At 41.7% G+C, this 15,076-nt stretch overlaps 1 protein-coding gene across 3 annotated transcripts in view; it reads left to right on the top strand.

Annotated features, from left to right (window-relative positions):
- Window positions 1-15,076, top strand: part of LOC141103007 (pyruvate dehydrogenase E1 component subunit beta, mitochondrial) — a 33,398-nt gene extending 18,322 nt beyond the window's left edge. For all 3 annotated transcript variants that reach the window (XM_073592122.1, XM_073592121.1, XM_073592124.1), the window contains exons 2-9: window positions 388-495; window positions 4,230-4,292; window positions 5,996-6,031; window positions 6,112-6,397; window positions 6,500-6,610; window positions 9,200-9,291; window positions 12,689-12,830; window positions 14,532-15,076. In XM_073592122.1, coding sequence (XP_073448223.1) covers window positions 454-495; window positions 4,230-4,292; window positions 5,996-6,031; window positions 6,112-6,397; window positions 6,500-6,610; window positions 9,200-9,291; window positions 12,689-12,830; window positions 14,532-14,680 — 921 coding nt within the window. In that variant the 5' untranslated portion in view covers window positions 388-453 and the 3' untranslated portion in view covers window positions 14,681-15,076. The remainder of the gene's footprint in view (window positions 1-387; window positions 496-4,229; window positions 4,293-5,995; window positions 6,032-6,111; window positions 6,398-6,499; window positions 6,611-9,199; window positions 9,292-12,688; window positions 12,831-14,531) is intronic.

Raw genomic sequence — 15,076 nt, 5'->3', positions numbered from 1 at the left:
ATGTCAGTGTGCGATGTGGGAACCAGCACTGAATCGCAGGGTTTCCCACAACACACCAGTGTGAACCAGGACTAATGTGGAAAATTAAAAAGCGGAAAATATATCTTTTACTCCAGTTTGAATACATCAGTTATGTATCCTCTGATAGACCCCGACAAGCTGCCATTGGTTCTCCTACAATAGAAACAACTGCACACAGGAAAGAAGAAAAGTGACAGAAATATGATTTAGCAAATTGACAATTTTCAGCCAATTTTCATGGCTGGAGCTTTGATGTATAATTTTTTTTGAATATTTCTTTAATCTTTCAGTACATGTTGTTTTTTTTCTTTCTTTCTTTGTAAATGTAAATAATTTCTTTAGAAAAAAAAAATGATTTTGTTTTAGATCACTGTTCGGGATGCTCTGAACCAGGCTTTGGATGAAGAGCTGGAGAGAGACGAGCGGGTGTTTATGCTAGGAGAGGAAGTTGCACAATACGATGGAGCCTATAAGGTAGAGTACATAGGTGGATTATTTTAGTTTCTGGAAACCAATGAAAGCTGACAAAAGTCCAAAAACCATATCTCCGATCATTTCCTCCCCTCCGCCGCAATCACTCATCTCCCACAAGTCTAAGGCTCCTTTCACACGATCGGACCGTTCAGGTCCGCCTGTCAGTTTTGACGGCGGACCTGAACGGGCGCTCCATGTTAGTCTATGGAGCGTCGGATGTCAGCAGAGACATGTCCGCTGACATCCGACCCCGTCTGATCCGCTAAAAGCAGACGGATGGCTCTACGTCCAGGTCCGTCGCTGGCGGATCGGGTGAGATCTGATGAAAACGGACATCCTGTCCGTTTTCATCCGATCCCTCCATAGGCGTCAGCGGCGCCTGACAAGCCCCTCCCCGCTCAGTGAGCAGAGAGGGACCTGTCATCCGCCGGCTCAGCGGAGATCAACGGACAGATCTCCCGCTGAGCCGGCGGACCGAGGCGGGCTCCGTAGAAACGGAGTCCGCCTCGTGTGAAAGGGGCCTTACTTTTATTGATGACTCTGATCAAGCCTCACTCAGTTGACTTCTTCATTATATAAAATTAATGAAAATTTCAATTAGGTGAGTGAAATCCCATCATGTTGGCAGTATTAGGATTTGGGAACTCTGTTACACGGGCCATTACATCCGAGTCTAAGATGAATAAAACAGAATCAACCCAAAAGTGACACCAAGTTTGATCATTAATATCTATTTTATATGTATAGTAACACACTGCTATCTTTGCGCTGACCTATTTCAGAAGACTTCTATTGTGAAAGCTGAGCCCAAAAAAACAGGCAGAGGTCAAAGGACTAGTCATCACCAGTATTGTCTGTGCTTTCCCTACAGCCAAGCTTTTCCTCATTACATGCTTTATTCTCTGAGTAGATGCAGCTATCTTGTCAAAGGTCCGACCGAACAAATCCGTCGGACAATTCGATCGTGTGTGGGCTTCATCGGACCTTTTCTGTCTAAAAATCCAATGGACCTTAGAAATAGGACAAGTTTTAAATCTTTCCAATGGACTTGATTCCTATAGAAAAATCCGTTCGTCTGTATGCTAGTCTGACGGACCAAAAACGACGCAAGGGCAGCTATTGGCTACTGGCTATGAACTTCCCTATTCTAGTCTGGTCGTACGTCATCACAGTCGAAACAATCGGACTTTGGTGGGATCGTGTGTAGGCAAGTCTGTTTGGTCGGAACTCCGTCGAAAAGTCCTTCAGAGTTCAGTCCGACGTGTAGTCCGCTCGTGTGTACGCGGCATTAGAGGTAGGGCCTTGCTTCATCATGTCAGAGCTGCCCACAATGACTGGTGATTGGTGGGAGATTATTCAAGAACCCACAAGAGAGGTGGAGGGAAATACAGCCACAAAATAAGTCAAAGTAAAAAAAAAAAAATCCTTGCAAGGCCTCGTGTAAAGTTTTCTTTATAGCGACAGGAATAGTGAATACAAAAAACAGTATTGCCTGGCACAAGGATCATTAAATTCAGGGTTAAATGACCATTTCATGGCCCCCTGCTCCATATGGAGGAGTGCTTGTGATTCTGGCTTCCCTATTTCTCTCTTTTGATGATTTGTACTTGTTACCATTATGCATTATCATATCTCTTACAGAGTATTGTGACTTTTTTATTTTTATTTGATCCCCTTCTGCTCTATGATCCTTGCTGCTAAACGTGTCTGGATGTGGTTTGTTGGACATTTTTATTGTCAAAATAATTTGCAAAAAAGACCAAACAATTCACAATTGTATGATACGCAAGAAGGACCGTAAGTAAACTGAAACACGGGTGGATTTACTAAAACTGGAGAGGTCAAAATCGGATGCAGCTGTGCATGGTAACCAATCCGCTTCTAACTTCAGCTTGTTCAATTAGGCTTTGACAATAAAACCTGGAAGCTGATTACTATGCAGAAATGCACTAGATTTTACACTCTCCAGTTTTAGTAAATCAACCCCATAGTGTCAGAGAAACTGGTCCATGTGCACATCTGTGGCTCCACAATTGGCCACAGAGGAAAGATGGGTAGAATTGTCAGCTGTCAGTCATAGCTGTAAACACCGGTGGGGAGTGTGTAAAACTGCAGGACTGAGACCCAGCAGATTGTTTCATGAGTGGTAGTAGTAGTCGTAGTAGTAGTAGTAGTAGTAGTAGTAGTAGTAGTAGTAGTGAGCGATTTCAGGATGAAGACTAGATACAGGGAGGCTGTGAAAGGGCTGCAGTGTGCACTCCTAACAAGGATCCAACAGATTGGCCTGTGTATAACAGAAATCTGCAGAGTGTGGTCTAGGTGAGGGGGGAGCTGTCAATACTCAGGCTCTGATGTTCACTGTCTTAGAGATTAGAAAGTTCAGTCTGTAAGTCCAGAAACCGGAAATCACAGCTGGCTGCGAATCGGTGCAAGGAGAGATGTCAAGGAAACTATGTGCTGAATCAGCAGCTTGCATTATGACTGTAGAAAGTTACAAAACCTTGATGTACAGCTGAACCAGTTATGGATCAGGGACTGGCCACAAAAAAAAGGTTCATTATGGGGAGAGCTGTCAGCCTCAGGAGGCAGAAGGCACTAGATGGTAAATAGCAGTTCAGTCTTCTGTGTACACTGAGTGAAGGTCCAATGGTTTGTCCGTGCCAAGGATGACAAGGGGCAAGGAATGATAGTAATTGTTATAGTAGAACAAGATATAGTACAGATGATATCGCAAAAAGGCTGAAGGCAAAGATAAAGAGCACAAACTTGCAGCTCTCCACATACATGCTATGCAGAGCGGCTTTTTCAGGTAGCTGAGGAATGGGTAGTGGCTGGCAACACATTTCAGAGGAACACACTTCTTTCTCAAGTCTGTGGGGGAATAGATGGAGAGATAATATGGGGGAAAAAAGGATACCTCATTCTCAAAAGGAAGAGACTATTACACATAAAAACAAAGTCGCATAAAAGGCACTATTGGAAACAAGCCAACAAAGTAGTGGCAAGCTTAATAAAACAACTGTAACCAGATGCAGAGTGTAAATACATTATTTGAAAGGCCTTGAGAGGAATAAACCTATTTTGTCCTTCTTGAATATCATGCAACTGGATTTTCCCATGTGTTGGGCCCTACTGTGTGTTTTTTTTTTTTTGTACTTAACCTTCTGGCCCAGCCGCAGGTTTATTCTCCTTGGTTTCCCTCCAGACTGACCGATAATCTGATAGGGACAGTACCATATATATTTTTGTGAACAGTCGTGTCATCTCCAAACTTCACTACAAATCTCGTGAGACTAGCAGTCGCAGGAACGGGCAGATTTACTAAAACCGGAGCACTCAGAATCTGGTGCAGCTGTGCATAGAAACAAGTCGGCTTCTAATTTCAGCTTGTTCAGTTAAACTTTGACAATAGAACCTGGAATCTGATTGGTTTCTATGCAGAGCTGCACCAGATTTCATACTCTCCAGTTTTAGTAAATAACCCCACAGTGATGATTTAAAGCTGCAGATATACAGCTATGAGGCTGTGTAGGTACAGAAAGGGCTTTTTTAATTCTGAAAAAAAAAAAAAATTAAGAACTTGGGTAAATCTTTCAAAGCACAATAACATTTCTAGGTGTTCTCTGTCAGCACTTTTTGTGTTCAGGCTCAAAAAAAAAAAAAAAAAAAAAAGGTGCTTAGTGTGTTTAGTTCGGAATCCATGCAGTACCGTCGTTTCCCCCTCTTTCCTTTAGATCAGTAGGGGACTTTGGAAGAAGTATGGTGACAAACAGATTATGGATACTCCTATATCTGAGGTAATGTGTGGTAAGAAGTATACTGGATAAAGCATTTTTTGCTCAGGTCAGATTCCATCTCTGAGTCCTTCCAAATCCCTGAAGTTGTGCCATGTTCACAGATACAGTGCCTTGAAAAAGTATTCATACCCCTTGAAATTTTCCATGTTTGGTCATGTTACAACCAAACACAAATCTATTTTTATCTGATAGACCAACACAGAGTGGCACATAATTGTGAAGTGGAAGGAAAATGATACATTTGTTTTCCAAATCTTTTACAAATCTGTGAAAAGTGTGGGGTACATTTGTATTCAGCCCCCCTGAGTCAATACCCTTGTAGAACCTCCTTTCACTGCAATTACAGCTGCAAGTCTTTTTGGGGATGTCTCTACCAGATTTGCACATCTTGAGTGAAATTTCTGCCCATTCTTCTTTGAAAAACAGCTCAAGCTCTATCAGATTGGATGGAAAAAGTCTGAACAGCAATTTTCAAGTCGTGCCACAGATTCTCAATTGAATTTAGGTCTGGACTTTGGGCCATTCTATTATATGATAATGCTTTCATCTAAACCATTCCATTGTAGCTCTGGCTGTATGTTTCGTTGTCCTCCTGGAAGGTGAACCTCTCCCCCCAGTCTCAGGTCTTTTACAGGTCTTCTTCTAAGATTGCCCTGTATTTGGCTTCTCTGATTCATGCTCTCATTTTCGGATTCGGTTTCGGTTTTAAATCCCAAGCTTTAAAACCGGATTCGGTTTTAAAGCTTGGGATTTTTTATTTATTTATTTTTTTTATTTAGCCGAACCCTGCTTTTATCTTCTCCACAAGTTTATCCCTGACCTGTCCGGTGTGTTCCTTGGCCTTCATGATGCTGTTTGTGCACTAAGGTTCTCTAACAAACCTCTGAGGGCTTCACAGAACAGCTGTATTTATACTGCTATGTGTAAAGGCACCCCCCCCCCCCCCACACTATGTCATTCCCTTTGCTAAAGTAGAACTTAGTGTCACAGTGAACTATAAATGGAGGACAAGTGATTGCTGGAAAGGTCCATGTCGTTCTTAGGAGCTGTAGTACGGCTTCTATGAATGGAAGTTCGGGTGTAGTCAGGGACTCTTGATGGCGTGACAGTCGCAGCATCTTCAGTTCTATTAACACTTTCTGCTCCATGAAGGAGAATTTCAGCTAACAGAGCAGACAGGAGCACAAGGGACACATCCTACTTGATGACAAGTAATGTCCCTTGTGCTGATTGATTTATTCCCTACTAAACCTAGGCTTTAATGTTTCATTAGTAATGGGTCTTCTCAGGAATCTTCCAGGACCGCATTCCTATATCTCAGTCACTGGTTTCCTTGTTCTTGCTAAATTAGTTTCTTACTCTGTAGTTCCTTCCACTTGGCATTAATGGAAGATGTTGGCAGAAGGGGCTTTTATCTGCTTTTCTGATAATTTTGAGGAAATAGATTGCGGAATCTATTGTTAGAAGGCTGTCCTGGAAAACTATTGGGGGAAATCTTGTTAATTTTACATTTCTTAAAATAAAGTAGAATAACCAAGAGCTGTCTGCGGCAGAAGTCATTTCATACTTCTAGGTAAAACTGTAATTTTGTGCCATCTGCTGAATTAGGGTGTTGGTGTAGCTGGTTTATCAAAAGCTGACAAAAAGTAATGTTCTTATTCTATGTCAGATGTATAAATGTTGACTTTTTTTTTTTTTGATAGATGGGATTTGCAGGTATCGCTGTTGGTGCTGCTATGGTATGTGTCCATTACAGATCACTGAACTCCATTTGCTTTGGTGCAGATATTTGTATATTAACTCTTTTTTATTCCTACAGGCTGGATTGAGGCCAATATGTGAGTTTATGACATTTAACTTCTCCATGCAAGCCATTGATCAAGTCATTAATTCTGCTGCTAAGACCCATTACATGTCAGCTGGGCGCGTCCCTGTCCCAATCGTTTTCCGGGGACCCAACGGAGCATCGGCCGGTGTGGCTGCCCAGCATTCTCAGTGCTTTGCCGCCTGGTATGGGCACTGTGCAGGACTGAAGTTCGTGAGTCCCTGGAATGCCGTAGATGCAAAGGGTCTGCTGAAAGCTTCAATCCGAGATGATAATCCAGGTGAGAAGATTGACAGGGATTCAAACAGACAAGTACTCCCCTTCATCGATTCGATGAGGTCCTTTAAATTGTATTTTTTTTTTTTTTTTTTGTTCTTTACAGTGGTTTTTTTGGAGAATGAACTGATGTACGGTGTTCCATTCGAACTGTCCGAGGAAGCTCAGTCTAAAGACTTTGTTGTTCCTATTGGTAAAGCAAAGATTGAACGGCCAGGTACACACTTCTTTTTTTCTGGATGTTTTATACCATTTCTGCCCAATACTTATATAGGAAGTTATCCAGTGTCTGCCACTGATTTTACAAAACCTTTCCTTAACAGTAGGGTTATAAACTCTAACTAATTTTTTGTTAATTATTGTACAAATGTACATAAATCCTTAAATGTAGTGGCAGGTCTGTCACTCCGGACACTGGCTGTAAAGGGAATGGAGATAAACTGCACCCTTAGGACTAGTTTAAAAACAAGGGGTTAATATGGCACACTCTGGATGTGGCCGTATATTAGTAGCTGAAAGGGGGACATAAACAGAGAGAGGGGAACTTGGTGGTGAATATGGGTATTTCAAAACAAATCCATAATAAATATGTCCATGTAAGGATAATAGTTGCTGAATATATAGAAGGCTGCCAGTCCATAAAAGAAGAGTACGGAGGCTAGAAGAGGCTCGAACAAAACAAAGAAGAGAACGGCGCCCTCTAAATGCAGCGTGATTTACAATAAATTTAATGTAAATGGATTAAAAACACTCACCTCGTGGATGCTCCGTGATGTCACATCCGGGCACATGAGCCTGAGGAAGGAGCACGCATGCTCCAAACGTGAAGCACTGCCTGCCGACCCCGTTCCCGGATGTGACGACATCACGGAGCATCCACGATCTTCATCCCAGCCTCCCAGAAGCGCTGTGTGCATGCAGTATGACCAGACAGCCACAGGATTTGATGATCGTTCCCATCGGCCCGTGAATTAAACACCATTAGGGGACTATGCGGATGAACTACTGTATTTCTAATAACATAAAAAAAAAAAACAGGGGACAGGAAGAAGGCAGGAGAAAGAACCCCAAGGGGCTGGGAAAAGGATTCTATAGAGGGGAACACCCATCAAATATAGTAAACAGGATTCTTTATTGGGGATAAAAAATCAATTCCACCCACAATAAATATGAGATACCACAATACCTCCACCATAGAATTTAAAATTTATGTTAACGTTATCATGGAATAGGTGATCACCACGAACAACACCCCTCGGTCAATCAAACATTCACCCACTATTGGCAGCTAACAGTACAAACTAAAGAAAAATAATGCAGGTGGTCGACTGTAATAAATTTCAATAAGCTAAATAATCTTCAGTTCATAGAGAGCAGTATTGGTTAGTACACCAAATGATACAGTACCTGCCCTGATACAATGACAAAGGGGGAGCAGACTAATATATACACGGGTGGCTGCAGGAGTAGTCTTGAATAGTAATGGAAGTCCCCTGGTATGGAAACAGTTATGGAGAGTAGAAGAGCGTAATGCAGCAGCACTATTGAATAGGTGAGCTTTTTGTGAGGAGAGCAGATGAATAGGGGGGGGGGTAAAATCCCTTCCCTTACCAAGGCCCGTGTGAGTAGGCTTCAGTGGAAGCTTACTTCATTATCTGGCTTATGCAAACGCTCGCAAATACAAAGTTAGGTGGTATATTGAACACCCGCAGACAAATATCACTTTGAAGGTTCCTGCCAGTGTCAAATGACCCGTTTTTTCTATATGTATTTCTAGTAATAACGCTGGAAAATCACTGCTCCCATGTGAGTGTTTTTATTCCATTTACATTAAACCTATTGTAAAACACGCTGCATTTAGAGGGCGCCGTTCTCTTTTCTTTGTTAGGGCTAGTTTACACTTGCTTCAAAACAAGGCTTTGGACACGCTTTGTTAAAGCTCTCTGAACACCAGTCAAAACCACGGTCCCCAAATAAAATGGTTAGCTTACAGTCCTGTTTACACCTTGCTTTTGCTTTGACTTCAAAAATTATAACCCATGTCGCTTTATTGGTGCTTCAAACTGTCCTGAAAGCCTCCCTAGAACTCTGACAAAGCTTGTTTGAAGCACCAGCGGCTTTTGAGATTCTTTAATTCAGCTTTGCTTTGGAGAAATTTGTGTGTGTGTGTGTGTGTGTGTGTGTGTGTGTGTGTGTGTGTGAGAATAACACACACAGGCTTCAAAAGAGCTTTACGGAAACATGTCCAACACTTCACTGAAGCTTCATCAAAGCACCACCGAAGCATCAAAACCACATCATAAATGCATGATGAAGCGGTATGCGCTTTGTGAAGTCAAAGCAAGTGTTAATGAGCCCTTAGAGTGTTCTGGCCACAGCCTTTATCTGCTCCCTCCACCAGACCTCTACCTCTTATTCCTGATAGTAGAAAAATCTCACCAGATCAAAAGTGAAAACTGCTGGATAGTAACCCCACTGTCTGTGTGCATTTACAGTCATGGGAGGGATTATCAAAGAAGAAAAGGTGCCGCTCACCAGTGCAGTGCATTAGTAAGTAGATAAATGTGCCGCCTTTTCTTCTCTTTGATAATGCTCTTACATCTCTGAATGGTGCACTGAAGCCGGCTCCCTTTCCTTCAATCGGTGGGGAGATCGCTGTCTCAGCTTAGACCGCCACTGCAAGTTTCATTTGGATCATTGTGAAGGGGGGAGGTTGCTGGTGGCTTGGAAGTCTAGGCATGAGCAGTGCTAACAAAATAAGAACTGTATACATTGTATGTATCACATGTCTTTGCTGTATCTACAGGCAGTCAGATCACTGTGGTCGCTCACTCTCGTCCTGTGGGTCACTGTATAGAGGCTGCCAAAGTGCTGGCAAAGGAAGGGATTGATTGTGAGGTAAGAATGTAACAATATCTGCATAAATGAGCATTTTTATAAGCGTTTATTATAACCAAAAGATTCAGTTCTAAAAAGGCGTGAAAAATATGCTGTGAAGTGTTACTAAACCCAGGACTCTGCATTCACTATATCTGGTCTCCCACAGTACACAGAACATGGAAATGTGATTATTTTAGTAAATAGAAACTGCTAAATACCTTTTTTCCCATTAGCAGTTTGAGCAGTCTTGTAGGAGGAGTTTTCATTCTCCCATGACTGTCCTATGAGGCTGCATGACCCCTGACCCTCTGTCTCGACAGTGCTGATTGGCCCTGTGCTGATCACATGCACTCTCCCCAAGAAAAACAAACTCTCTAGCAATACACACCAAACCGAGCATGTGCAGCTTGTCCCCTATCCTCTGTACTATCCAGAGATGGCTTGGGGACTGTGGAAAAAGGGATGATCAGAGAAGACAGGATCAAACAGCCTTTTTACAGATGGCCAAAGATTAACCCCTTCCACAGTTTGTATATGCAGCAAACCATGTTTGTTATACAGACTGATTTTACTGCTGTGGGTTTAGTAACACTGTAGCCTCCCTGGCGGTTTTCCCGAGTGTGGCTCAGGGTTAAAATTCAGGACTATTAGCGGTAACCCCGAGCCACACTCGGGATTGCATCGCAGGATCCTGGTGCCTCCTTACTTACCTTGTCCCCAGGATCCTGCGATGTCCCCTGCAGTGTCCGTGGGCTGTGTCCTGTTCTGAAGCCTCTCTGTGCCAGGCTCCATTCCCTGCCAGCGTCGCGACGCACGGGGGCGGAGCCTGGCGGCAAATTCAAAAAAATGTAAAAAGCATAACACATACAGTACTGTAATCTTACAGATTACAGTACTGTATGAAATCATTTCACATCCCATTTGTCCCCAGTGCTCTGGCCCATGCCCTGCATGCAGTTTTATATTGCATATACTGTTCTTTCTGCCTGGAAACTGGAGATTGTCCATAGCAACCAAAAAGTGTCCCTTTACGTCAAAAATGGCTTTAGACCAGCTAGAAAACAGCGATAGTAAATTAGAACACTTGCAGAATTGAGCGATAGTGAATCGTGTGGAAATTTATTTTATTACTATTTATTTTTATTTTTTTTAATTATTATTTTTTTTTTATTATATTATAATTTATGTTTTTGTGTTTCAAACTTTATCATACCCGGGATATCTACTAGACTCTTGTTTGGACAGATTTAAGTGTGTTATTGTTAAGAATTACAGGCCTACAATATAAAACGCCAAATTTCCATGCAAAATAATTGTACCGCTTTCAGCACCTAAAATCCGAAATAATCATACCGCCAGGGAGGTTAAGAATACTTTCAGAAATAGAAGTGTTAATCGTTTCTTATCAATTGACAAAATTGAAAGTAAATGAATGGAAGAGAAATTCAAATCCAGTATTTGGTGTGACCCCCCTTTTGTCTTTAAAACGGCTTCAATTCTTCTAGGTACGCATGCAAACTTTTTTTTTTTTTTTTTTTGAAAGTACTCGGCAGGTAGGTTGCTCCAAACAACATGGGCAACTAACCACAGATCTTCTGTGGATGTAGGCTGCCTCAGATCCTTCTGTCTTTTCAGACTCCTTGTTCTTCTTTACGGTGAAGACAGTTCCTAATGACATTGGCTGTATGTTTGGGGTCGTTATCCTGCTGCAGAATAAATTTGGGGCCATTCACACACCTCCCTAATGGTATAGAATGATGGATAAGTATCTGACTGTATTTCTCACCATTGATCCTGACCAAATCTCCAACTCCTCTTGCAGAAATGCAGCTCCAAACCTGCAGGAACCTCCACCATGCTTCCCTCTTCCCTGCAGACACTCATTATTGTACCGCTCTCCAGTCCTTCCGAACAAACTGCCTGCCGCTACAGCCAAATATTTCACATTTTGACTCATCAGTCCAGAGCACCTGCTGCCATTTTTCTGCACCCAGTTCCTATGTTTTCATGCAAACCCTTGATTCCACGTCCTATGCATGGAAACATAAAAATGACATAAAAGTGAAAATGGAGATATAGAAAACATAACTGTCTTCAGTGTAAAGAAGAACGAGGAGATAGTTTGCCCCCACAGAGCCCTGATCTCAACATCAAGTCTGTCATGGGTTAACATGAAAAGACTGAAGGATTTTTGTATACAAACTTTTTATTTAGAAAAATATGGTGATACAAGAGAATATTGCATATCAAATATACAGTAAGTGATACATTGTAAATGTATAGTCAATAGGTCATAGAACAGTATTGTAATTGAAGAAAAAAATAAAATAAAAAATGTTACTAGAAAAATTTGTAAAAAGTAATAAACTTTTGATATCAGGTTGCTTAGACTGTGATAAGACTGAAGGAATTGGGGCAGCCTGTGTTCTCCAACAACCTACCCGCCCAATTCCTTCAAAAACTGCGCACTGTGTGTACCGAGAAGAATTGATGCTGTTTAAAGCCAAAGAGTAGTCACACCAAATTTGAATTTCTCTTCTGTTCATTTACTTTCAATTTTGTTAATTGTTAAACTATAAACACTTTATGTCTGAAAGCATTCTTAATTTGCATTACATTAGTTATCATTATTATGTAGTTTGTGAACATTAGTGGCTCACACATGGGACTCCCTAGTATATACTATCATTGATTTTGTCAAAAACTTTTGCACAGTACTGTACATCATGTGCTTTTGTGGTAAAGCTAAAATATTTTCTGTAACATACAGTTGTAGCACTTGTTACTATAACTTTAAGGCCTCATGAACACTGGATACTATTATTATTATTATTATTATAATACAGGATTTATATAGCACCAACAGTTTGCACAGCGCTTTACAACATGAGGGCAGACAGTACAATTCAATACAGGAAGAATCAGAGGGCCCTGCTCATTAGAGCTTCCAATCTAGGAACAGCTGCTTCTAGGGGCATCTGGTGTGGGTGTGTTTTTTTTTTTGTTTGTTTTCCTGCATCTAAACACCCCTCCATGTTGGTCTGTGTCTCCAAGCACACATAGGCTTTTAGCAGCATTTAGTGGCAGGAGCTTTTAGAGGCTTATAGAGGGGGAAATAAACCCATTACTGGTGTGTCCAGGAGCAGCAGCGTTTGGGCAGAAAAAACACTTGCTTCTGCTAAACGCACCTAAAAGCTAGTGCTTGAGCATTAATTCATCTCACTGGCCTGAATAAATTGAATTATTCTGGCCAATGAAATGAATTAATGTTCCAAGAGCTTGATGCCTGTAAAAGCTTAGACACTTTCACAAACGTCAGGCATTTTTTTCTGCAAAAAACGCTGCTGGCTTCTAGGAGAGGTTAATAAAAATGTCCTGTGTGCATGAGGCCTTAAATCCTTGTCCTTTTTTGTAGGTCATCAACTTACGCACAATCCGACCAATGGACATTGAAACTATAGAGGCCAGCATTGTGAAGACCAACCATCTGGTCACAATCGAGGGAGGGTGGCCTCAGTTTGGTGTAGGAGCTGAAATCTGTGCCAGGATTATGGAAGGTAAGACTACAATGAAGATGTGTATTTACATGTCTCTGAAAAGGTCTCCTAATACACATCATGGTGCCGCTATCTATACCAGCTGGAGTAAAGCTTGGCACTAATACTTTTATTTATTTATAGATTTATTGGAATTGTTTTTGCGTTCTCCATTTCACACATGCTATTCTACTGACCCAGTAAATAGAGGTTTGCCTTTTTTTTTTTTTTTTTGGTGCAAATTTGGCCGATTACTGACTGCACTCCTCCCTTCCCCACACTCCACTGGCAGTTTTGCTGCTCAGTGTGTGAAACTGACATTTGCAACTGAATGCAGAGAGAGAGAGGAGCTGTCAGAATTCAGCGGTGATGTCGGGGGTGGGTGGGACCCAGCAGCTATCAAACACCAGCCAATGGGATCTGGGCAGGCCGCTACATGTATGTGGCCCTGCCCCTTTCTTAAGCAGCCCAATCATTGTCTGGTGTTAGCTGCAGGGTCCCGCCCATCCCGACATCACCGCTGAATTCTGACAGCTGGTCTCTCTCTGCATTCTGTTACATATAGTGTAACTGACAAATCGGCTCAGTGTGAAACCTGCCAGTGTCACCTATCAGTGGCAACCAGTGTCACCTATCAGTGGCAACCAGTGTCACCTATCAGTGGCAACCAGTGTCACCTGCCAAAAAAAAAGGAAAAATCGGCTACAAAAAGTGGCTGCAAAAATGGGCATCATATATCAGCCGCCCTGAATTCTAAATATCGGCCAGGGAAAAACCCATATCGGTCGACCTCTACTACTAAAGCTGCGTGCACTTCAAACACTCAAACATGTGTGGAAGATAAATGGATTGATAGATCTATGATGAGATGTGTGAGTGCACACAGATATACACAGAACCCTTTATGCATTTCCCACTTGCTAACTTATATATTTGATTGTGTCTTGGGAGCCTACAAACCTGCATTGTCTATTCACTTCACCCAGGAAGTAATTATTTTATTGCATGGTAACATTTCTGAGCTGTCCCTTATTACAGAAATAAAACCAAACAATAACTTGTCATTCAAAGTGTCACACAAGATTTAGTATCTGCAGGATGGAGTCTCTTTCCTACATTCAGAACGATCTTCTCTCTTCTTTTTTTTTTTCCCCTTATATGAACCTCCAGCCTTCATCATCTCTATAACAGTGTCATGATGATGAAGAAAGGGCCAAGCCACGCAGGTGGCCGCAGGGGAAAATTACCATCCTGGCAATCAATTTTTGTTTATCTGCTGTAATAGCTAGATATTATTTAAGCTAGATATTTATTTAATGCCACTGACTGATAAAATACAGATCAAGCACCACCTTTCACAGCTCCACTGCTGATAAAGCCAAGAGGTTATGGCCTTTTCCAGTAGCAGTGTGAAGTGTTTGCTTAACCCCTTCCTGCCCACTGTACACAAATATGCGGCATATTTGTATCTCCCATGGCCCGCTCCCAGCACAGAGACCGGGATCTCACCGAGAGCCCCGTTCTAACGATCAGGACTCGGAGCGGCTGGTTCTAGGTCACCTGATTGCTGTGATGGCCTCTGATTGGCTATCAGTGATCAGTCACTGTGAAGCCCGCCCCCTTTTTTTTTTTTCCCTTCTTTCCTTCCTTGGAATTTACATTTTATGTCAGTGTCAATTGTCTTGTCTTAAGATACCATATTTATTTATTAATCTTTTCTAGGTCCTGCATTCAATTACCTGGTTTCTCCTGTGTTCCGTGTAACTGGAGCTGATCTTCCCATGCCTTATGCCAAGACCTTGGAAGAAAACTGCACACCCCAAGTAAAGGATATCATATTTGCAGTGAAAAAGACTCTAAATCTTATCTAAATGTGTATATACTGTATATAAAAAGTCATTTAAAGGTCATTTACATGTCATTGTAAAACCTAGGTGTCCTGACATCTATGTTCTATTTTACGTCCCTGGAAAAATGTTTTGTAGGAAGAAAGCATTTCATTCTATGCCGGGTAAAGGACAAACCGGTTAAATCCTGGAGGGTGTTCCTGTATTGGGGCTTTATCCAGCGGCAGCAGAGCCTCTTCCAACACTCCATCCAATCTGTCCTCCTTATAGTGAGAGATGTTTTAAAAGATGGACAATATTTATTAGAGTAACTCAGGTACTTCTGTATAAAATGTCTTCTCTATCTAACTGTCCTGACAATGAAGGAATACACACATTGTTCCTTCCTACCACAATAAAATCCACTATTTGTTTCTTTGA

Source organism: Aquarana catesbeiana, linkage group LG07, assembly GCF_042186555.1.
Source record: "Aquarana catesbeiana isolate 2022-GZ linkage group LG07, ASM4218655v1, whole genome shotgun sequence".
In the NCBI taxonomy this organism is placed as follows: Eukaryota; Metazoa; Chordata; class Amphibia; order Anura; family Ranidae; genus Aquarana; species Aquarana catesbeiana.
This window is presented reverse-complemented; position numbering and strand designations above follow the sequence as displayed.